This window comes from Leptonychotes weddellii, chromosome 7 (genome assembly GCF_054177405.1).
Source record: "Leptonychotes weddellii isolate Sample4059 chromosome 7, ASM5417740v2, whole genome shotgun sequence".
NCBI lineage: Eukaryota > Metazoa > Chordata > Mammalia > Carnivora > Phocidae > Leptonychotes > Leptonychotes weddellii.
In genome coordinates, this window is record NC_138375.1 from 58600370 (window position 1) to 58624689 (window position 24320).

At 51.3% G+C, this 24320-nt stretch overlaps 1 protein-coding gene across 3 annotated transcripts in view; it reads left to right on the forward strand.

Annotated features, from left to right (window-relative positions):
- The first annotated feature begins 1040 nt into the window (after window positions 1-1040).
- Window positions 1041-24320, forward strand: part of HRH2 (histamine receptor H2) — a 54574-nt gene continuing 31294 nt past the window's right edge. For 2 of the 3 annotated variants that reach the window (XR_004075390.2, XM_006732506.3), the window contains exons 1-2: window positions 1041-1130; window positions 22608-24181. Coding sequence is in view for 2 of the 3 variants with exons in the window: in XM_006732506.3 (XP_006732569.2) it covers window positions 23106-24181 (1076 nt within the window). In the remaining variant the exon portion in view is untranslated. Of the gene's footprint in view, window positions 1131-10557; window positions 10973-22607; window positions 24182-24320 lie in introns of those variants that run through there. The other variant, XM_031027253.2, reaches the window with a different exon arrangement.

Sequence of the window (24320 nt, forward strand, 5' to 3'; positions counted from 1 at the left end):
GGCCTACCACATCCTCCCCCAGAAACTGTGACCTCGGAGCTCCAGAGGACTGTGGCCTTAGTCTGCATCTCAGCCCATAGGCACAGGGCCAGGCCCATAGTGTCAGAATGGCTTAGGGCGGTGTGTCAATCATCTTTAGCACGCCTCTGAAATGTATGCTTCCCTGAGCCAGCATCCTTCTGCTCTCCTTTGCCAAGCTTCTGCACAAACTCCCTTCCTCGTATCAGGTTCCCCAAGCAACTAGGGGCAGCCCATCTGACCACCTGCCTCTCCTACCCTGGCCTGACTACCCCAGGCCTGGCACAACGCCCTTGGCCATCCTGTCCCCCCAGGCTCCCTCCACCCACGTCTGCAGCCTTGACATCTTGATATTTAAGAGATATGTTTTCCCATCTGAGCCTCCATTTTCCATACCCAAAAGCCCCTTTCCCTCCTCTCTACCTCTTCTCTTTCTCCATCCCTTCCTCCAGCTAGAACAAACCCTCTCTGGGGGGTCTTCTGAAGTCCCACTGATCCCAGAATTATCTAGGCTTTTCCCCGGAAACAAGTCCTGTCTCTCCTATAGCCTGATTCCAGGTAGCAGGATGCTGAGCACCCATGCTGAGGGGTGCCACCGGATCCCTGGGCCACAGCCGGTAGTCCCCTTCCACTCCTATCACCTCACAACTGGACCGCTGGGTCCCAGACAGGCCTAGGGGTGAGGGGGAGTGGGTGGTGGAAATGAGGGGGGAAATGAGAGGAAGAGGGGTAGTGTGACGGAAAGAAAGAGGAAGGGGTAGTGTCAGAGCCAGAGAGAGAAGGAAAGAAGGTCTAGGAGAAAGTGGGGGAGCGTGGGGGAGAGGGACTGTGGGGAGGGAGCCGAGCGAAGGAAGAGAGAGTGTGCTGTGCACGGAGGCGGGAGGAGAGAGGGAGAGAAAGAAAGGGGAGCAGGAGAGCCCGGGAGAGGGAAGGGAGGGAGGGCGGGAGCGGCGGAGAGCGAGGAGGAGCGAGTTGGGGGCGGAGACGAGGAAGTGGGCGCGGGGCGCGGGCGGGGCGCCCGCTCCATCCCTGCCCGGAGCGGAGTCGGCGCGGGCGCAGGACACCGGCGAGCCCGGAGCCGAAGCCGGAGCCACACGGCGCAGCAGCTCAAGGTAACGCGGTCGCCGCCTCCCCGCGGGGCCTCGGCTCGGGTGGGGTCCCCGCCGCCGTCGTGACCCTGACCCCGAGTGCGAGCTCCAGCCCCACGGCTCGCTGACTGTGCCTGACCTTGGACGATTCTCTCCGCCTGCGAGCCTCAGTTTCCTTCTCCGTGACCCGCGGGGGTCGTGCGCGCGCCAAGGGGGCGTTGCAAGGACGGGATGCAGCCCCGGTTCGAAGCCGTGCTCTGGGTGCGGGGTCCGGTGTATTGTCCTCTCTGCCCGCGTGGGGGTGGATTTGGAAAGTCCACTTGCACCGAAACAGCCCTGTTTTGACCCCAGCTCTGGTGGCAGTTTTCTAGGGCCGTTGTGTCCGTTGGAGCCTGGAGCGACATTCTGCTTAAGGAAAGCCAGTAGAGGGCTGGGGGTGGGCGGGAAGGGGGCTCGCAGTTCCTCAGGGAGCCCAGGCATCTGGCCTTCATCCTCCTGTGTTGCTGCCCTATGACCAGTAGCAAGGATGGGCAGGGCTTGCCTGGACCGATTTGCTTCTGGGATGAGCTGGGCAAAGTGGCCTCGGCTGGGAATCCCAGTTCACTGACTTAAGTAATTGCAGTTGACCTTGACCATGTGAACCTCAGTTTCCAACCCCGAGAAGAGGGGCGGGGTGCTGATGGCTCTCTGAGAAGGCTCTGAGGATAGGAAGGTGGGTCAGGAAAGTACAGGTTGTGGTGTCTCCCAATGGCAACTGTCATACCCTAACTTCAACGGCCAGAGTCCTGGTCCTCATTGCCTTCTGGGAACTCACTGGCATGTGGCAGGTCCTCTCTGGTCTCCTTTGCCAGAAGTGGCCAGTGGCCCGGCTGGGCATGAAGCAGGGCCTGGGGAATTGGGGTGGGGAGCAGGTGCCCCTTCCACTCCAGACACGCATCCTGATGGTTCTCTGAGACATGGAATCTGTGAGATGACCGACTCTGCCCTGAAAAACTCCTGGCGGAGTCTCTCTGAGCCTCAGTGTCTTATTTGTAATGGGAAGTTATAAATTCATACTAATGAGTGCCCTGTCGCTGGAGGTTATAAAAGGCAATGAGATAGATTACCTTTATTGACATCTTTGACTGTGAGGTATGATGAGAATTGAATGGAACAAGAAAATAACATTTCTCCTGCACTTGCTTTGTGCAGGCCTGGTACTTGGTGCATTGTGTATACGGTGTGGGCTGCAGTCTCCACAAGGATCCTGGGAACCTGGTGCCATTAAACCCCAAAATTACAGACAAGGCAACCAAGTCTCACAGGGGTAAATGGTTTCCACATGGTCACACTGGTAGGACGTGCCTGTGCTGGGATTGGCCTCAGATCTGCCTGATTCTAAGCCCTTCTGAGGGTATCATACCGGCTCCACAATATGACTGTGGGAAGTGTCTAGCATGGGACCTGGCACCTGGCTGGAGCCCAGTCAGCACTGGTTTCTTGTTCTTTGTGTAATAGGAAAAGCTGCTATATAAACACTGGAGAAAGTGAGTCTGAGCCTGGCAACGGGGTTGGGTACCTTTGCCTAGTGATTTTTCGAGGGATCTGGAAGGAAGGAAGGTCACTAGTCAACATCACATAGGAAGCAGATATCAGGCTGGCTCACCCCAGCCGGCCAACTTCTCTTCCTCTACCACCTTGTCCCAGGTAATCTCATGTCCATTAACATTGGCCTAGGCTGCTTCTCCTTTTCATTCTCCATCTGCTGTTGACTAACTAAACTGACTCTCCCTGCTGATGCGTCCAACAGGAAGACAAGGCCAGCTGTGGTCCATCTCCACCAATGTCCACAGAAGGGGAAACAGGATTAAGTCACAATCCCAAGGATTTGGCTCAACCTTGCGGAGGAAATCCCTGATGATGGGAAAATGGATGCCTAGCTGTGGGAAAATGAGTGTCCCGGCGGGCTAGAGAGGTTCCTTTGCCAAAAATGTTTTAAAAGAAGGAAAGACATCCAAGTGAAATGACTAGACTATGCACAAAATCTCCTCCAAATGCAAAGATATTCATCAACAATCAGAGAGTGCCTAAATGTCCAGTAGGGGATCAATTAAGTAAATTATGGGACAGCCATGTGGCTACTAAGAATGGAAAGTTTTTAATGAATGAGGACATGCTTATGCATATGCATATATAGGGTATGGTCACAAATTCATGGCAAGCACTTAGAAAAAAGACTAGAAGGAAATAGACCAAAGACTGTTAACAGTATTTGCCTGTGGGTGGCAGGAAAATGGGAGATTTGTTCCCTGACTCTTTATAATTTCTGAACTTCCATATTTTATGCAATATTCTCATTAGTGGACATAGAACTGTCTGGCTTCTAGTGACAATATAACCCACCATCCCCAGCTCCTCTTGGCCAGCACCTGGGACAGGGCTTACACAGGGATACTTACCAGTGACAAGGCCACCTCTATGCTGAATCCTGGAAGGCCCCTCAGAAAAAAGAAAGAATAGTAAATTATTATTACCAGCAGAATCTGACATTTGTTGTGTTCTTACTATGTGTTCATGATAACCCTGCAGTGTAGGTACTATCAATATCCCCATTTTACAGAGAAGAAACCAAGAGTCAGATAACTCAGTCACTTGCCCAGCATCCCACAGCAATCAAACCCAGGCCATCTGGATCTGGAACCTACACCCCTACCCAGAGTCAGGAGGGGTGGACAGATCAGTTAACTCACATTTGAGACCTGATCACAGAAACCCTGGGAGAGGCAATGCATCTCCGCACTTGGCAGATGAGGCGATGGCTCCGTAGCAACCTCCAAAGGGCCAGGTTTTATACTCGATGCTGGAGACCCAAAGGCACGTAAGGTGCCGTCTCTACACAGCTGTGGGGGAGAGTGGTGTGTACACAGCGTGCTCAGGGCTATGATGGGGGTTTGTTTAAGAAACTGGCAAACTTTAGAGAATGAAGAGATGCCATGGGAAATGATTCTGGAAGGATAAGCAAGAATTCACCAGCTGAGCAAAAGAGGTTAGAGCAGTGGTTCTCCCTTGGGGTCGGTTTAGTCCCCTAGGAGATATTTTTGATTGTCGCAGCTGGGGTGGGGGGCTGTGCTGACTGCTAGTGGGTAGAGGCAGGAGTGCTGCTGAACATCCCGTGATGCACGTCCCATGGTGCCTCCACAACAAAGAATGATCCTGTGCAAAATGTTAACAGTGCAGAGTTAAGAAAGCCTGGGTAAGAAGAGGGGGGCATTCCTGAACAGGGATCGGCCTGTGCGAGGCATCCACACATAGTCACTCTGTGCCTCCCGTGCGCTGGGCACTCTGAGCCTGTGATTGGGCTCTTGGCTGCCTGGCCTCCTTGCTGCCACTCTGCCCCCACCAGCAACCAGAGTGGTCTTTCAAAACAAAATTGAAGCTTTGTAGAGATGTAATGCACATGCCATAAAACTCGCCCATGTAAAGTCTACGAGTCAGTGGTTTTCAGTATGTTGTACAACCATCGCCACGATCTACATCCAGATCTAATTTTCATCACCCCCAAAAGAAACTTTGTACCCATTAACTGTCATTCGCCAATCCATCCCCACTCCTACACAAGGTTGGGAACTGCGACTCTATTTTCTGTGCGTATAGATGTATCTATTCTGGACATTTCATATCAATGAATCATATAATATATGATTATATGGAATAATAGATGGCCTTTTTTGTCTGGCTTATTTCACTTAGCATGTTTTCAAAGTTTATCCATGTTGTATGTAACATGTATCAATACTTCATTCCTTTATATGGCCAAAATAATATTCCATTCATGGATACACCACATTTTGTTTACCCATTCATCAGTTCATGGGCGTTTGGGTTGTTTCCACTTTTTTGGCTATTATAAATAATACTGCTATGAACATTTATGTGCTGATTTTGAGGACATATATTTTCATTTCTTCTGGGAATAAACCTAGGAATAGAATTACTAAACCATATAATAATACAATGTTTAACCTTCCGAGGAACTACCAGAGTGTTTTCCAAAGCAGCTGAAACTCTTTTTTTAAGATTTATTTATTTATTTATTTGAGAGAGAGAAAGAGCATGTGCATGAGTGGGTGGAGGGACAGAGGGAGAGGGAGAGAGAGTCTTAAGCAGACTCTGTACTGAGCTTGGAGCCCGATGTGGGGCTCGATCTCATGACCCTGAGATCACAACCTGAGCCAATCAAGAGTGGGATGCTTAACCGACTGCGCCACCCAGGCACCCCAGCAGCTGAACCTTTTCCATCTCTACCAGCGGTGTATGAGGATTCCAGTTTCTTCTCATCCTCACCAACCGTAATTACCCGTCATTACTTTTGGATTCTGTGGGTATGACGTGGTATTACTCTCGTCTTGATTTGCATTCCTCTAATGGCTAATGAATTTGAACGTCTTTTCAGGTGCTTGTTGGCCATTTGTATATCTTGTTTGCAGAACTGTCTGCTCAGTTCAAAGTCAAAACTCCATTGCTTTGTTTCCTTATGTAGTTTAAAATGCAAACCCTACCGAGGTCTACAAGGCCCTACATGATCATGATCGGGCCCTGCCTTCGACTGCATCTCTGCTCACTCACCCTGCTCTGACCAAAATGGCAAGCTGGTCCCCCACTGAAGTCCTCTGCACGGGCTGTTTTCCTCTGCCTGACCGTCATGTGCATAGCAGCTCTGGGCTCAGCCTCGGGGAGGCCTTCCTGTCCTGAAAATTTCAAGGCCCTCCTCCCCAGGCCCTTGCTAGCACATCTCAAGGTTTCTTTTGATCTTTTTTTTTTTTTTTTTTTTTAACTATCTGATAAGATCTGGAAGAGCTGGGCTCCGGGCATGGCTATACCTTTCATCACTGTGTGACCCTAGGCAAGCCACTGTCCTTCTCTGGACCCCAGCTGCTCCATCTGAAAACCAGGCAGGGGCACACTGGCTGATCTCATAGAGCCTTTCTGACTCTGTCCTTTGATGCCAGCTTCCATGTGACAGCGCTGCCTGGTGCCGTGGCAGTGAGGGAAAGGTGGCTGGAGCCAAGCTGGTCACAGATTGGAGCAGGCAGCATGGCTGATTATCGCCAACCCCGTGGGGATGGTCTCCAGGAACATGTGGCGGCCTTGACCTGGTGCCCAACCTCCAGGAACGGCAGGAAGAATCGTCAACGGCTCCAGCCAGGACTGGACACCTCAGCCACTTTCAGCCCGGGAATCGCCCACCTTTGCTGCGAGAATAACCTTCTAACCTCCAAACCTGCTGCCCTGGGGGAATCGGGACAGGATTCACAGAGCTGGGGGTAGAGGTGAATGGGGAGGGCAGCAGGTAGACAAAGAGTATTCTTTGGAGAATGGATGATGGAGATGGAGAAAGAGGTGTACAAAGACACAGAGCCACAGAACCTCTGGGGTGCTCAGGGCACACAGGACAGCTAGGTTTTGCAGGAGGCGTGAGGGGCAGGGGAAGGAGGTAACAGAGGAGTCGGCAGAGCTGGATTCCGCAACGGATCCCACAATACCAAACTGAGGAGTCTGGACTTTGTCCTGTAGGCTGGGGAGCGACACAAGGATTTCAGGCAGGGGATAGAGGTGACCAGGTTGTGTTTTCTAAAATGCCCTTTCCCCAGATAAAGTGGAGACAGGTGGGGCTGACGAGAGAGCTGAGACCTGGAATAGTCAGGACAGCCCTGCCCTCATCCAGGTGAGCTGGGATAAAGGTTGGAACACTGCAGCGGGAGAGAAGGGGACCGATTTAAAAGCTGTTTGGGAGGTGAAAGCACGTGAGAGGGGTGTGGGTTGAAGGAGAAAGAGGAATCTAAATAATGAACAGCCCAGGAGCAATGGATGCCAGCCCCTTGGGGTGCTGGCTACAACAGAGAAGGCACAAGGAGCTGCCGTTTGAGTGTGACACTGTCCAGCTGCCAGAGGGATGGATGGTAGAGGCAGCAGGAGAGGGTGATCCCGACCCAGGGATCAGGATGTGCAGAGACACTGAGGTGCAAGAATATGGAGAGCTAGAGGAAGGATGAGACTTTCTAGCAGGCCTGTGCACAGAGGGTGTGATGGCAGGAGAAGAAGGGAAAGTGAGGCTGAAGAGGGCAGGAGGGGCAGAGACACTGGCATCAGAGGGCTATTAGAGCCCAGAGCAGCACCACTGACTGTCGCTGCCTGACGCAGAGCGTTCACTCCCCACGAGAGGGCTGGTTGCTAGGGTTAGTCAGCCTCTCCCGGACTCCTTTCCACACTCCCGGGGCAGAGATAGATGGGTGTCAGCCCAGTTTTCAACAAGAAGGAAGGCAAAGTCCCCTGGGCAATTGGCCAATGAGTTTGATGCTGATCTGGGGCAAAATTCTCAAAGCAATCATGAAAGAGGGTGGGTGGCTAGAAAAGGGAATAAATCCTCAGGGCTGACCTGGCTTTCTGAGAACACCAGCAACGCACTGAGCTCCTAGCCCACAGCTGGTGGAGGACTTTTGCAGGGAACCATAAGATATTAGAAAAAAAAAAAAAGAGAGAGAGAGAGAGATTGCATTGAAAAGCTTGGATATTTTATTTTATAGCCAGAAGATTTCATTTAAAATCCGGATTTCCAACTTCTCTTGAAGAATGTGGCAGTCTGTTAGCACTAGGCCCATAGTGACCACAGTGACCACCCCTCTGGCCAGGGCATGCATCCTCTTTCTGGGTCACCATGCCCACACCCTGCAGTCTCATAGCGAGTATAGACAGTTCACACACAGCCTACCTGGCTCAGGGAGGCACGACCAGCCTCCTAGCTTTCCCTTACCCTGTGCTCCCTAAACTGGTCCTGGGAGCATCATCCTTCGGGTAGGCTCCATGGGAAAAATAAGGCAGGGACCTTATTTGGCTTGTTGGGAGCTCTGCAATCCCCAGTCTCTCTCAGTCCCAGCACATGCTGACGGGCTCTGTCAGGTGCACCATTAAGACCCTCTACTTCCAGCACAAATTCGTTTTTTTTAAGTAGCAACTTTAACAAATGTCCACAGAGCCCATATGGGAAAATACTGCCTTTGCTAAAGGTTTATTCGATAGTTATGTTTTCTTTTTCTTTTCACTTTCTGATTAGAGAGAATATTCATGTGGTCAGAAGTACAGTATACAAAGATGCACAGGGAGACCTTCACTCCACCCTGGCCCCCATCTGCCCAGTACCCTGCCCAAAAGAGGGGGTCACTTTTGTTTGTTATGCTGTATCTTTCCAAATTTTCTTTATGCAAAAGACATATGCACTATATATATATGCATGTTTTTGACATAAGAGAAGTACAGCATACACAATTCTGCATCTTTGTGTTCTTTTTAGTCACTGTAGAATTAATCCTCAATGTAGAAAAGTTGGAATAAGGAAATCTGGAAGAAGACAGTAATAAGTCATCGTACCACCATCCGAAGAAAACCACTATTCCCATCCAGTTTGCCCTTCTAGACATAAATGTTAGTTGCTTTTCTCTCCTGTAGGTTAACAAGGTAGGAGTTCTTAATTATAATCATCTCCTAGATACAATTTCAGTCTTGCTATTTTATTACTTAAAGATAAACATTTTCCCTTATTATTTCATAGTTTCCAGAGCGTGATAGTAATAGCTATCAGGATTCCATTATGACATAATTCCTCCACCAGTCTTCTAGTTTGAAACACCTAAAAGTCATTTCTAGTATTCACCTGTCGTAAATAACACAGTGAAATCCGCAGTTTGTTCTGTATCTGGATTGGGCTGAGTGGACGTCTCCGGGAAGCCTGGCATCTAGGTCAGACACTGCAGAGTCATGGGTTGGCCCCCCAGGGCAGGGGCTAGGAGCTGAGGGTGCTGCCGGGGGATGTAGCTAAGAAAGGGGACACGCTGAGGTCACGGAAGGAGAAGGGACAGGGCAGGACAGAGCCCGGTGGGGAGCAGGAGGAACACGGGCTCTGGGTCAGGCATTGTGCTGCGTGCTTGTGCATCACGTAGAGGGCTCACACCCACTGAACACTGACTACTGGGGCTTTGCACACCTTCGCCCGTTTCTTCCTGGCAACAACTCATCATTTCCATTCTGCCCGTTGAGGCATCTGAGGCAGAGAGACACCACGCCATTGCTTGCCGCGGCTGTGGAGAGAAGCAGTGGGGGAGCTGGTTCTAGAAATGCCTCGCTCTTAAGCCCGCAAGCCTCTCGGCAACCCTTGTGTGGTTGAGGTTATTATCCCCATTTCACAGGAAGGGAAGTCGGGGCTCCCAGCCGAGTCTCCTGGCCAGAATTGCCTCACGGGTAAGTAGCGGAGCTGGAATTAGAAGGCACTTGCAGTTGCTGGGGGGGACTCTTTGTTTCACTGGGGTCTGGAGGCTGAGATGAGGGTGGGCTGAGGGGCAGGCAGGGAGGAGAAGCCTGCTAACTGAAACACCGTCCCCTCCGGCCTGGCAGTCTATGGTGTACTTGCAGTGCTCACTTCTTCTCCCCGTCTGGCCAGCTGGGGTGCCTTCTCTCCCAGAAAAGGCAGGACTCCAAGTGCAGTGTCTCTGGGAGAAGAGCAGGGAATGGCCGTGGGGAAGGAAGGGAGTGACACTTGCTAGGGGCCACCTCGCTTCTAGCCATCCCTTTGTGTCACACGTCATCTTCCCAGCACTGCACACTGCGGTATCATGCCCATGTACAGATGGGAAAACCGAGCCTCGGAGAGGGTCCTGGCTCCTTTCCACTGCCCAGTGGTGGCTTCCTGCACGAGCCAGATGTTTCCTCAAGGGGGGCAGGCAGCCCACCCTGCGGTCCCGAGGTGGACTTGGGTGGTCGGTGGCAGAGATGTTGGCGCGCAGCCAATCCTACGGAGAGAGGGTTCTCTTCGGTTCTTCAGACCTTCCTCTCTGTGTCCAAGGGGAAGTATCAGCGTGGTGCCAGTCCGTCTTAAACACCTCCCCGGGCAGGCCGGTCTGCCTTTCTGAGAAGGACAGGGCTGACTCTTTGTGCAGTAGTAGCCACGTGGAATGTAACATGGGTTAATCGCCACATTAGTTTTCAGGGTGACCTGTTTGAAGGAGAGTGATCCTGCTGGTTATTGCAATGATAAAACAATTCCATTTGCAATAAATTCAATCACTTTAAAGAAAAATAGTAAGTAAAAAAAAACAGGACGGGTATTTTGTGGGTTTGGCGAGAACCCTGGAGGTGGTGCGTGAGTGAATGAGGTTTGAGAAACACAGGAGGTGGGGCGCCTGGGTGGCTCAGTCGGTTAAGCGTCTGCCTTTGGCTCAGATCGTGATCCCAGGGTCCTGGGATCGAGCCCCACATCGGGCTCCCTGCTCGGCGGGGAGCCTGCTTCTCCCTCTGCTCCCCGCTGTGCTCTCTCTCACTATCTCTGTCTCTCTCTCTCAAATAAATAAAATCTTAAAAAAAAAAAAAAGAAACACAGGAGGTGGGGGACAGGGTAAGCTGTGGGGAATGAGAGACAGAGACGGCTCTGCCTGCCTCTGACCAACTGTGTGACCTCGCCTAGGCAGCTGGCCTCTCTGTGCCACATTTGCAAAACAGGGTCAGAGTGACCTCCCCGAGTGCTCCATAGCATTCTCCTGCGGGACCTGAAATGAGGCCATGGGCATGTGGAGGGGCCATGGAAAGTGGGAGAGGACAGAGAGGATTATGTAAGATAGCCAGTGTGTGTGAATGTTCCCGGCAAATGCTAGCTGTTTGCTGCCGCCATTGTTAAGGTGACCCAGCTGGGGGCAGGACTGTCGCGTGGAGGAGCAAGTGTACCTTGTTGCAAGGGCAAAACCTGGAGTGAGGCTGGGGGAAAGAAGAACAGAGACGGAGGGAGATCCCGAGATGGTGGGGGCAGCTCCCGTGCCTGGCTCCCGAGGCGGCGGTGGCTGGAGGTAAGGGGAGGCGATGCAGGGATGGAGATGAGGGTGGCCAGGCCGCTGATGGCAGCCGTGATGGGCAGGGCGGTGGTGACAGTGATGGTGATGAGGAGTCCAGGTGGAGGCCCGAGGGCTGCTTGCTCAGAAAGGAGCAAAAACTCAGGAGAACAAGGAGCTCTCTCAAGCTGCCTGGAAAAGGGGACTTTGTTCTATGGGGCTTCAGAGCTTTAAGGAACCTACGAAAGATGCCTGCAAACTCATACAGGAGCACACACGCACACACACACACACACACACCAGATCTGAAATACAAAAAGAAAACCACAAAATTGCAAGTAATAAATGTTTAATTGGCCTTCTACAATTGTGTCACCATGACAGCTGGTCAGTGACAGCTCATTATACTAAACAGCTAAGTACACATTCTCTTTTCTTTGGAATATGCATTTATTACAACGCATTTATTATGCAGGGGGGTATGCCTCCAAAACAAAGAGTGTGTAGGGCTCTGTAATGTCTTTAAATGGCTGTGACTGGCTGGCAAATAATTTCTGAGATAGTAAGTCCCCCATCATTGGAGGTATGCAAGGCGATCGGGGCTGACTACCTTTCAGGGATGCCGTAGAAGGGGTTCTTGGCCACGGGGTGACCACTGAATGTAGTTTCCACACAGAACACTCCTATGTTGTTATTTTGGGAGCTCATGATTCTATCCTTCCCACCCCCTCTACACATACACGCATACATAAAGTTGTTGGAAGAAACCTTTGAGATATTCTAAGCCCATCTCCTCACTTGTCTGCTGAGAAACCTGAGGGTATGGGACTTGATGGAGGTAACACAGCCAGTCGGGGTCATACCAGGAACTCAAACTCAGGGTCCAAATTGCCAACCCTGTGCCCTCTCCACCCCACCCCTGCCCCCTGGATGGCAGAGATTTGGGCCCCCCTGCAAACATTGGCAATACGGGTCTCACCTCCCTCAGAAGAACCAAGGCAGAATTTTCATTTGGCCCAGTCCAACTCGCTCTTCCCCAGGCCTTTCCCACACTTGCCAAGCCACTGCTGTCCGTGGACTTTGGCCAAGTCATCAAACACCATAAACCTCAATTTACTTATCTAGAAGATGGAAATGAATAATGGAATCCACAAAATAGGGTTGTTGCAGAGATTAAATGGGATAAAGTATATAAGGTACTTAGAACATCACTTGGCACCTTCAAAGTGCCCAGTAAATGGGATATTATATTGTTATGATGGTTGTTTTCAACATACATTTAGTCTATCTAGTCAGTATTAATTGAGCCCTCACTAAGTGCCTGTCAGGGAACAAGACAGAGTAGACCCTGGCCCTCATGGCACCCACGTTCCAGTGGGGAGAGAGAAATAGGGAACAAGTAGGGAAAGCAAGAAAAATTCCAGGAAAAAAAAAATCCGTGGGAAGCGGAATGGAGGGATATGATAGAGGTGAAGAGAGTTGCTTCGGGGGGTCAAGGACGGCCCCTCTGTGGAATTGACATTTGTGATTGGAATGTGCAGGTCAACAGCACAGCACAAGCAGAGCCCCAAGGAGGAGCGAGGGGCATGCCCACGGCACTGGAGCGAGGTCAGGATAGCCAGGTGCCCACTGAGGCCTCGGGCATAATGTAGGGGACCAGCGAGGTAGGGCACAGGGCCCATGGGGTCTTGTGGGCCAAGGGGAGGTGTCATGGTACAGCGTTGGCAAGAGAGAAGGGAGGCCAGTGGAGAGCGGTCACAAAAGTCCAGGCAAGAGATGATGCTGGCTTAGACTAACCCTGGGATGGTGGCAGAGGCCAAGGAAAGTAGCCACTTCCTAGATACACACATTTCAGAGTCCCCAGGCTTGCTGGTAGGTTGGAGGTCAAGGGTGATGCCTAAGTATTTAGCTGAGCATCTAGGCGGATGAAAAGGAGCCAGGGGGTGGAAAAGAGAATCAGAGGTCTCCCCTAGCCCCACACTTCCCAATTTTACATGCCCTTCGTGCCCATAATATCTAGAATAGGCAAATCCAAAGAGCCAGATAGCAGGTTGGTAGTTGGGAGGGACCAGGACAAGAGGGGATGGGGAGTGACTGCTTAATGAGCATGGAGTTTCTCTGTGGGGTGATGAACATGTTTTGGAACTACAACATTGTGAATGTACTGCATGCTACTGAATTATACACTTTGAAATGGTTAACTCTCTGTTATGCGATCTTCACCTTAATTGAAACAAAAAATGAAGGAGAAATAAAGACTTTCTCAGACAAACAATAACTAAGGGAATTTGTTGTCACCAAATGTGGCTTCAGGTTCCCACATCAACCATTAGCAGAGGCCAGGCAAACAGCGCGGGGTCTCTCACTGATAAGAAGACACCTCAATGAGAACTGGTCACACAAATAGGGAATGAGCTAGACCAGATGCATGTCTTGGACACTCAGAGACTGTGGAGCCAGGCCTGGTTCCAAGCCCTGCCTGCCTCTTTACTAGCTGTGTGCACCTGAAAAGTGATCTGAACCTCTCTGAACCTGAGTTTCACCATCTGTCAAACACGAATAATAATAATCTTGGCCTCACAGAGATAGTAAACTATCTGTAGGTGCTCAGCAAATAGAAGTGATCAGTGTCCCTGCTTGTGGTCCAGTGTGTGGACCTCGTGTCCCCCTCAGTGAGATGCCAAGGTGATAGCATTCATCACAATAGAATGTCCACTTTGATCCCACCTCCCCACTGTGGACTAAGGAGTGGGTGGGGCTCTCCCCAACCTGTGCCGAGCGACCCCAAATCCCAGACGACCTTCAGATCTGTTCACCTCTCAGCTTGTGCAGAGGGGCCCCACCAAGGGGGCTGCAGTGCTTGGAACAAGACACACTTGAGGACAGAAGCAAACACAATCCGTGGTTTTGGGCCCCAGGAGGAAATGAAAGGTGGGACCAAAGTTCAGATGACTGGGATCTGGGACCTTTCTCTCTAAAGAACAGCCTCGACCAAAAGCCTTTCCTGGCAGTGGGCTGGATGTTTTTTTGACCAAATGTCCAGCCCACTGCCGGGAAGGGGTTAGAAGTCTACAACCACAAAGATAAAAAACTAACATTAATGCTATTGCGAAGAAGGAAGTGTTTCATGTTGCAGATGCCCAGGCAATCACACCATCTCTTTGAAAAGCCCAAACAGTCATTTCTTTCTCTACAGGAAAAGATAAGATAAATAGGCAGTGGCCCAGTACGGACTCTGGAGTCTGACAGACCTGGATTCAAATCCTGACTTTTCCACTTAACGGTGTTGAGACTTTGGGCAAGTTCCTGAACTTGTCTGAGCCTTGATTCCTGCATTTGTAAAATGCAGAAGAGATTTCTTGCCTCAAGATGTTGTGGTAAAGTGTAAAGGAGATGATGTTTAGAGAGAGAGCCCCAGGCCCGTTGTGAAGTAAGAGTTGTCTACATGCTAACCAGTAAGAAGAGTGTCCTCACTGGTGGTTGGCTGACTGGGACCAGGAGAACGTGTTCCCAGATCTGCGACCAGTTTTCTGGGTAATCTTGGGCCCGCTGACTGAAGTTTCAGTGGCTTTCTATTGCCTTCAGAACTAAGTCCAAACTCCTTTTTAAAAATTTTTTATATAAATTCAATTCAGTTAACATATACCGCATTATTGGTTTCAGAGGTAGAATTCAGTATTCATCAGTTGCATGCAACACCCAGTGCTCATTACATCATGTGCCCTCCTTAATGCCCATCACCCAGTGACCCCGACCCCCCACCCCCCTCCCCTCCAGCAACCCTCACTTTGTTCCCTAGAGTTAAGAGTCTCCTATGATTTGCCTCCCTCCCTGTTTTCGTCTTATTTTATCTTTCCCTATGTTCCTCTGTTTTGTTTCTTAAATTCCGCACATGACTGAAATCCTATGGTATTACTGCTAAGTCCAAACTCTTTAGCACTCCATCCCCAGCTCCAACTTCCCCTGGAGAATCAGCCAGAGAGGTTGGTGGAGGCCAGATCCTGCAGGGTGTGGCAGGCATGGTCATCTTTATGCGAACAGCAGGGAAGCGTTGGAGGGGCATGGCATGACCAGTCTGACCCCCAAACCTGTGCTGTGATTGTGGGGAGAGGATGGTGCCTGAGGGCAATGAACTCAGAGTGGAGGATTTCTGATAAGGGGCTCCTGGGCTGAGCGGACCCAGTGCCAGCCCTGGCCTGGAGCCCTGACCAACCACATGGCTGGTCCTGCTCCTAGGTGTGATCTGATCACCCAGCTTCCATCCCTCTGCCAGGAAATCTCTGCCCTTCCCTTGTCCACCTGTCAAACTGTGTGGCTGTTAGGCTTTGAATCGGTGATACATACCCAAGGTAAAAAGATTCAAAAGGTCCCAAAGGGCATATAGTAAAAGAAGTCTCATGGGGCGCCTGGGTGGCACAGTTGGTTGAGCATCCGACTCTTAGTTTCAGCTCAGGTCATGATCTCAGGGTCCTGAGATCAAGCCCCACGTCGGGCTCTGCACTCAGCGTGGAGTCTGCATGAGATTCCCTCTTCCTCTCTTTCTCTCTCCCCCTCCTGCTCGTGCTCGCTCGCTCTCTCCTTCTCTCTCAAATAAATAAATCTTAAAAAAAAAAAAGTCTTTCTCCCACCCATGGCTCAACCCCCAGGTCCCCAGAGGAAACAACCCCGTTTTGGCAAGTCCCAGTATCCTTCCTGAGCAGTCACGCATGGATGCGTGGGTACACACACACATTTCCCCTTTTCCTATCCTACTCGGCACATGTTTGGAGACCATCCCACATGGGCCCAGGCAACCTACTCAGTCTTTTTGACGGCTTCATTGCTTTGTGTCCTCTGCACTTTTACACCATTTCCAGCTTTTGCTCACACAGTCAGTGCTGTGGGGAGTCACAGGACAAATTCTTAGAAACTCAACCGCTGGGTCAGGAGTCTGAGTGTTCGTAACATTCATGGGATTTTTCAGACTCAGTAAAGCGTGCGTGCACACACCTGCTACCAGCCGCAGAGTCGCACCTCCTTCCTCCGAGTTCCCACAGCCCCTCGTTGTCCCCACTGCGGCCACTGTTAGCTGTCCCTTGGCTGTGTCTGAACCGCCCTGTGCACTTGGTTTATATCCCCGGCCTCACAGCTTGCGCCAGGCTCCTGGCTGATGGTAACTAGGAGCCTCAGAGCTCCTGGCGCATAACAGGCAGTCAGCCTTTCCTAAGTGGACCTGGCTGGCATCTGTAAGTGGGAAGAAAGAACCCTGGGGAAGACCAAGGTCATTTCAGTTCCGACGGACTGGCTGAGCCTCGGTCACATTTGCCCAGCACCCCATGGGGGTACGGCCACTCTGGAGCTTGCAAAGGCTTGTCTTCCCTCCTTAAGGAATGAAAAGTTGCCCCGCTGACGGTTGGGACTCCTGACAGGGACAGAGTTCCTGAGGGTCTGTTGCTGGGGCTACTTTCTAATGCGTTCTTCACCAGGTACCTAGGACGTTTGCAATGGCCAATTATAGGGGGGAGGTTTGAAGAAATTATGGCTCATAAAGACAAGGAACTGCCTTTCCAGGACCCAGTGACTTCTGTCTCATAACTTACGGTGATTAAAGGAGGTGGTCAGCAGGGCCCAGCTCAGGCCTACGCCCACTGCCACAGCCCACCTGGTATGGACAGCAGGGCAGGGGGCCCCTTCCTCCCTCCAGTCACATCACCCTTTGCTCACACTCCCCCTCTACCCCTGAGGCTTCCCATGGCTCTGGGGTTAAAATCCACCATCTCCCTCCTGGTGGAGCTTTTGTGTGAGCTCTTCCCTCTTTCTGGAACCTGCTTGTCCCCCACTGTCATTGAGTTTCCAATCTGTACCGATGTGTCAACTCACATATCCCTTCCTTGAGAAGCCTTTAGTAACCCCGAGACCAGGTCAGGACCCCCCCATTATATAATCTTTTGGCTCCCTATACTTCCCATTTATATATAGAACTCTTAATACAACTGTAATTAAATGAGCAATTCTACCATGAGTTACTTAATGTTTGTCTCCCCCACTGTACTAGAAGCTTCTAGATGTGTCTGTCATGCTCACTGTTGTGTTCCAAGAGCCCAGCACGGGGTCAGTACCTGAAAGGCACTCAATAAATATATGGAGTGCTCATGCATGTTATTTCCTGGCTGGACAGCTTTAGACAATAATACAGATAACATTCGGAGAGAACCTGCCATGTGCCAGACCCTTACTCTGCATTTTCACATCCACCAAGTGAGGGAGGGCATATTTATCTTACAAATTTTACGAATGAGGAAACTAAGGCTCAGGGAGGTGGCAGTAAAGTGCCCAGGCTCACAAAGCTATTAAGTGGCAGCACCGGAATTAGAGCCCAGATCTGTCCAGAGTCCTTGCTTTCAGCCCCTGGCGCTCCCCTTCACCTCCCTGCGTGCCGAGGTTTGCAGAATAAGCATCGAATCACCTCCTTCACAGGACTTCCTACTGGATCACCCAGGAGGTACCTGGCACACAGGCATTGTCTGATGAATCCCGTTTTCTTTTCCTAGTGTAAATTATTGCTTGGAAAACCAGACTCATCTGTCGGGCCCAGTGAGAAACCCAATCACACCAGCCTTAACTGATCCCCCCAAACTGTGGGCTGCTTGCACAGTACCAGCTCCCTGTGCCTGGAGCTTAGTTTCTTAAACCTTGAAAGGGGAACTTCATTTCATTTCCCAGTGAAAAGGGAAAAGAAAGTGCTGGACTCAGTTTGATAAGATTTGAAAGGGAGGAGGCCCGAGCCCCTAGACTAGTGGCTTTTCCAGAAGGCCTCACCCTTCTAGTTAGCAAACAGAATCTACCACCAGTGGCATTTCTTCTGGGATTTTGTCTGTGAAGACTAGTGAGAGGGAAGTTGAGGCACGAGACAGACCTGGGTTTGCCTCTGGGCTACGTCTGTGCTGGTGGGGCAACCCTCGACCCCCCCAAGCCCCCATGTTCTTTGTGCTGCATGGGAGGAGTGAGGAGGGAAATAACATTCTGGATCCCAGCCACCACAACTCCATTCCTGGGGAGACACATTCTGATGATGAATCACCAAGGACCCCCCAAGGAGGAGAGTTTTCCTGGGGCACCGGAAACCCAGGATTCTACCCAGCGCACCCCAGAAACCCCAAGCCTGTGCCAAAGGTGGGTGCAAGTGGGAGGTAGAAGTGAGGGAATGGAGCGAGTACCTCTGGAAGCCTTCCTGGCTGAGATAGCAGAGGAGGCCAGGTCTTACAGGAAGAATGATGGCTCGCCAGCCAAGAGGAAGGAGGAGGGGCATTCCAGGCAGGAGGAACAGCATATGTGAAGGCACAGAGTCAGAATGGGCCTGGCACTTTCAAAACCAGAGGAATGAAATGTCACCTGTGTCGTGTTTCTCAAAGTGTTGTCCTAGGACACGAAAGTGCACATGGCAGGCAGGAGCTGAGACGAAAGAGAAGAGACAGAACCGGGTCACAAAGAACCTTGAATGGCACGTCAAGGATCTAAACTTAGAGACCAACCAAAGCTAGTAATGGAAAACGGATCAGACCTCCCCCGCACAGAGCCCAGCACGGCGGGTTTAAAACCCATCAGAGAGTGCAGAGAGTGCACTTATCACGCTGGGCCGGGGCTGCTCTTGGGGGCTAATTGGCCAGCATGGCCTCACAGAGGCCCGCAATGAGCAGACTCTGAGCTGGTCCCTGCTCTTTGTTAGGGCTGCATTTGCTAGGTGATAACGCAGGTAAAGGTCAGAAGCCTCCCCAGGGGGCAGCGGGGAGTACTGCAACCCTGAGCCAATTCTCCAGAAGGTGCCTTTTGAAAGGCTATTAAGACAAAGATGAGCAGTGGGACATGTGCAGCTGTGACATCGTGGTTAGCCTATGGGATTGGGGGAGGAAGTGGCTGAAGGCTTTTAATGAATTTCATGTGATTTTCACACAATGAGAGGTGAGCAGTCAATTATCTAATCTTCATGGACAGTTGGATACGATCTACCGTGTATTTTGTTGTTTTTCAACTTTTTGTGTGTGAAAACGTTCACCATAAAATGCTGGGGAAAATAGGCCCATTTTCACATATCAATTCAGATACTAACCAGACCCATTGAATCCCAAGGGGAGTACCCATATATTTCCAAGGTGGGGAAACCACACACACACACACACACACACACACACTCACTCACACTCCAGGTACCCTGTACTTCTCCTGTTATATAGACAACAGAAAATGTTGGCTGGCTGGTTGGATGGCTGGCTGGCTGGCTGGCTGGCTGGATGGATGGATGGATGGATGGATGTGTAGATGGATGGATGGTTGGGTGGCTGGCTGGCTGGCTGCCTGGCTAGCTGGATGGATGGATGGGTGGGTGGATGGATGGATCGATGGGTGGCTGGCTGGCTGGCTGGCGGGCTGGCCGGCTGGATGGCTGGATGGATGGGTGGATGATGGATGGGTGAGTGGGTGGGTGGGTGGATGGATGGATGGGTGGATGATGGATGGGTGGGTGGGTGGGTGGGTGGGTGGATGGGTGGATGGGGGGTGGAGAGAGGTGGGCAAGATCCAGGCCCTGTGGGGAGGGCAAACACAGAGCCATATTAACACTGCAAGGCAGTAGGTGCCAAAGTATAACTCGGTGCAAAGTACGGGGGAGAATGCTTTTGCCTCCAGGCATTCAGGAAGGCTCCAGGGAGATGGAGGTGTTTGAGCAGGGCCTTGAAAGGAGAGTAGTCGAAGTGAACAGAGGGAAGAGCAGAGCTGCAGGTGAGGGAGATAGCAAAGGCAAAGAGTGAGAGGGTGTGATACGTTTGGGGGAAAAGCTGGGTTAACTGAATGGCAGAGTTAGAGGACAAGTATAGAAGTGTTTGGTGAGATCCAGCTGGAAGGACGGGGTGAAGTCTGATCCGAGCACAGGCATTAAGGCAGGCTGAAGGAGTGCGAGCTGAGTGTGAATCCAGACTCTCTGACCACTTACTAGGCCTGTGACATCACTGGGCCTCTCTGAGCCTCACTCTTCCAGGCACTAGATAACAGCAGTGATTTCCCTCACTCGTGGGTTATTGTGAGGATGAGATGATGTTTCATTTAATATGCGATCTCAGCATGCCCAGAGCGATCCTGCAGTGAGGATGCACCATGATCTCTCAAGCCATCCCCTGCTGCTGGACACTCTGGTGGGTTCCTGCTTTTTGCTGCGTGCAAACCTGCTGTCACAGACGTCCTTCACACATTTAGCCCGACAGAGGCTATATTGATTGCCACAGCATAGGTTCTCAAAAGAGGGAGTGAAGCCTAAGTGACCGAGAGGGGTGTGCTAATACAATAAAGGAATTAGGGAAACCGAGCTGCTCCGTAATGTGGAGAGCGTGTACACAGAGAAGCACAGGGAAAGAAGGGAAGGCCCCCATCACACCAAACCATCAGCAGCAGGCACCTTCCAGGCAGGAGGGCCTGGACGTGTGACCACACAAAGAGTCGGCCTTTTCTGTATCCCTCGGGATACTGGGTTTACTGTAATAAGCTTGTCATTGCTTCGAAAGTTTGAAAGGAAAGTTCGAGAAAGTGTTTTTATGTTGTCTGGGATGATGAAAACAGTGACAGTGATCTTGCGGTGCTATGGCTCTGGGGCGGTCTCTCTACCCACAGGCTATAGGGTGGGTGAAGCTCCATTCGAAAGCTCCTGCCTTCACGGAAGGTCACCAGGAACTCTGGGACCTGGGCTGTAAAAGAGAAACACGACAGTAGTGATTCTTCTTTGAAACTCCATGAGAAAAGGGACCAGCACTGCTCTGTTCATCATTGTGCCCCCAGCACCTAGAACAGCGTTGGCCGTGTTGTAAGGTCTGAAAGAAATACGGGCCGAAAAGAACAGAGGGAAGGAAGAGAAGGAAAGAAGAAGGGAGGGGAGGATGGATTTCAAATTATGTGAAAGGCTGCTTCGTTCAGATTTGAAAACCCCAAACATTAGCTAAAACGTTGGTCCGGGGCCAAAATACCTACACCGGGCTGTTAAGAAACTCAGAAAAAAAAAATTGTTATCAGAAATAGGGATTCTCAAAAAAGATAGCCTTGCTGCTATCTCGTCCACAGTTAATTAAATGTACCAGTGAGAACCATGCTGCTTGCGTTATTTATGTAATGAAAAGATCTTCTAAAAATAATACCCAGAGGCCCAGCTCGCAAAGCACGGTGGCTGAACCAGCTGGAGCGGCAGAAGGTGACCAGGAGCCGTGATCCCTGCACCAACACAGTGGTTACGATTAAATGATGCTTCTCATATTCAGGTTGCAAAACCGCTCCAGGCCAGAGCCTAGGAGAGGCTTAATTCATGTCACATGGCGATTAGCTTGCTTCTGAGAGGGATTCCACTGTCATCCTGATTTCTGCAGGCTCCCAGATCCCAGTACATTGCCTGCTAGCTGCTCTCTGAAAAACCAGGATCGGCTAGCATGAAAGGGAATCGGCAGGGCCTTCACTTGTTTTTCATCGATTGGAATCACAGAATATCACCAGTAGGAGGGGATTTCTGGGGTTTAACCAAGACATATTGTGTGTGCAGCCTTTCTGTTAAAGTGAGGTTTGCATTGGGACAGGTGGAAGGAAGGTAGGAAGATGGGAGGGAGGAAGGAGCTGGAAACCACCAAAATACCCCTGATGAAGGCATAATAGGATCAACTGTGGCCAGCCACCCCGTGGGCTGCCAGGCAGCCATCGGAGAGACTGAGTCAGTTCTGCGCCGGCTGACCAACCACATGTGCCGCCAGATAAGAAAAGATTGAGAGCGATGTTTGGAGCAGGTGTGGGCAGGGCCTGCCACTGGCAGACTATGACAGCAGACTCAATCTGGCCCTCTGCCTGGTTTTGCACAGCCCATGAGCTAAGAATGGCTTTTACATTTTTAAAGCGTTTGGAAATAGTTTTAGAGAGTTGGAAAAAATCAAAAGAAGAATCCTATTTTGTGACACGTGAAAGCTATGCGAAATTCAAATGCCAGTGCCCATAGTAAAGTCTCATGGGAGCACAGACACACTCTTTAATTTGCACATTGTCCGTGTAGGTGCTTTCGGGCTACAGGGACAGAGGTGAGTCATTCCAGCAGAGACCTTGGGGGATGCAAAGCAGAAAGTACTTACTACCTGGCTCTCTGCTGAGAAAGTTGATCAGCTCCTGCTTTATGGTACGATGACATTTTGTGAAACCAACAGTGCCAGACACTGCTCTCAGTGCCTCATCGGAGCAAAGCCATTACATTTGCTCATTTATTCACTCATTTGATCATTTATCCATCAGATGCTTACTGCCTACCTTTGGGGTCAGGCACCGGGAACTGGCAGTGAACAAGTAGACGCAGCCCCTGTTCTTGTGGTGTTTAGAGTCTGTGTCTAGTTCTTTCTTTCTCCCGTATAAATAGTCCTACCCCTCCAACCATATCTCACAGGGTGCCACAGTGGTCCAGCCCCTTGCATCCTGCCTCCCTTCCTCCTCCCGCTGTGCATCCTGGTTGCCTCAGTCCCTCCTAACGAGAGGCATCCAGATTGACCCTGTGCCTCCTGGTGTCTCCCAGGGAGGTCAAGGTGTAGAAGGTCTAGAAGGATTCATCTCGCATCGGTCATGCTCTTGGTCTGATTTCAAAGTGTTCAACACTGGATGCTTGCGTTTTCAGCTCCTGTTTGCCAGTGGTCCTAAGAGGCAGATGCAGCAGTCCCTGACCCCCATCACATGGGTGGGAGCCTCCACCAGCTATGGAGAAGGATGCGGCCACATCGCCACATGATCCCTCCCGAATAAAACGAAAGCCACCTCCAGATACATGCTCCAGTGCCTCACTCTCTATGCAAAACCTGGAGAGTAGAGACCTGCTCCAGTCCCTGGAGGAAGCTGGCTCAGCAGGGGGTGATGTGAGGACTGGAATTTTAACCAGGAGCTTTCTCCTTTTGCTCTTCTTCATTCATACTCATGCTCGATACCTCCCAGAAGACTGCTTTATTTATTTCTAGGAAAACGGCACTGGGCAGTCATTGTCACCTCCCCACATTTGGACATTTTCTTTTGGCTCCATTGGGAGCCTAGAGCCCAGTGGTTGACATAATTGACACACTGGGAAGCTGGGCAAGAAGTGGCCAGGGTCCGCCGGCAGAGGACGGAGCCGTAGGGTCCCAGGATGGTACCTAATGGCACAGCCTCTTCATTTTGTCTGGACTCTCCCCCATGCAAGATCACTGTCAGCGTGGTCCTCACTGTCCTCATCCTCATCACCATTGCCGGCAACGTGGTGGTCTGCCTGGCTGTGGGCCTGACCCGCCGGCTCCGCAGTCTGACCAACTGCTTCATTGTGTCTTTGGCTATCACCGATCTGCTCCTCGGCCTCCTGGTGCTGCCCTTCTCGGCCTTCTACCAGCTATCCTGCAAGTGGAGCTTCGGCAAGGTCTTCTGCAACATCTATACCAGCTTGGATGTGATGCTCTGCACGGCCTCCATCCTCAACCTCTTCATGATCAGCCTCGACCGGTACTGCGCTGTCACGGACCCCCTGCGCTACCCCGTGCTGGTCACCCCAGTCCGGGTGGCTGTCTCCCTTGTCTTAATTTGGGTCATCTCCATCACCCTGTCCTTCCTGTCTATCCATCTGGGGTGGAACAGCGGGAGTAAGAACAGCAGTTTCAATCACACCATCCCCAAGTGCAAAGTGCAGGTCAACTTGGTGTACGGCTTGGTGGATGGGCTGGTCACCTTCTACCTGCCGCTGCTGGTCATGTGCATCACCTACTACCGCATCTTCAAGATTGCCCGGCATCAGGCCAAGAGGATCCATCACATGGGCTCCTGGAAGGCGGCTACCATCGGGGAGCACAAAGCCACAGTGACACTGGCCGCCGTGATGGGAGCCTTCATCATTTGCTGGTTCCCCTACTTTACCGTGTTTGTTTACCGGGGGCTGGTAGGGGATGATGACATCAACGAGGCCATTGAAGCTGTTGTTCTGTGGCTGGGCTATGCCAACTCAGCCCTGAACCCTATCCTGTACGCCACGCTGAACAGAGACTTCCGCACAGCATACCAGCAGCTCTTCCGCTGCGGGCCCACCAGCCACAGTGCCCAGGAGACTACTCGGAGGGCTGGCAGCTCTCAGCTGACCAGGAACCAAAGCCGAGAACCCATGCAGCAGGAAGAGAAGCCCCTGAAGCTGCAGGTGTGGAGTGGGACAGAGGTCACAGCCCCGAGGGGAGCCTCAGACAGGTAACCGCCCTGAGTGTGTGTGTTGTGCGGGACAAGCGCCCCGGGGAGGGGGATCCCAGTAATGGCGACCGCGAAGGTGGCAGTCGTTCCCCAGGTGCTGGTCGAACATTTTGTGCTGGGAAGTCTTCATGAGCACTTT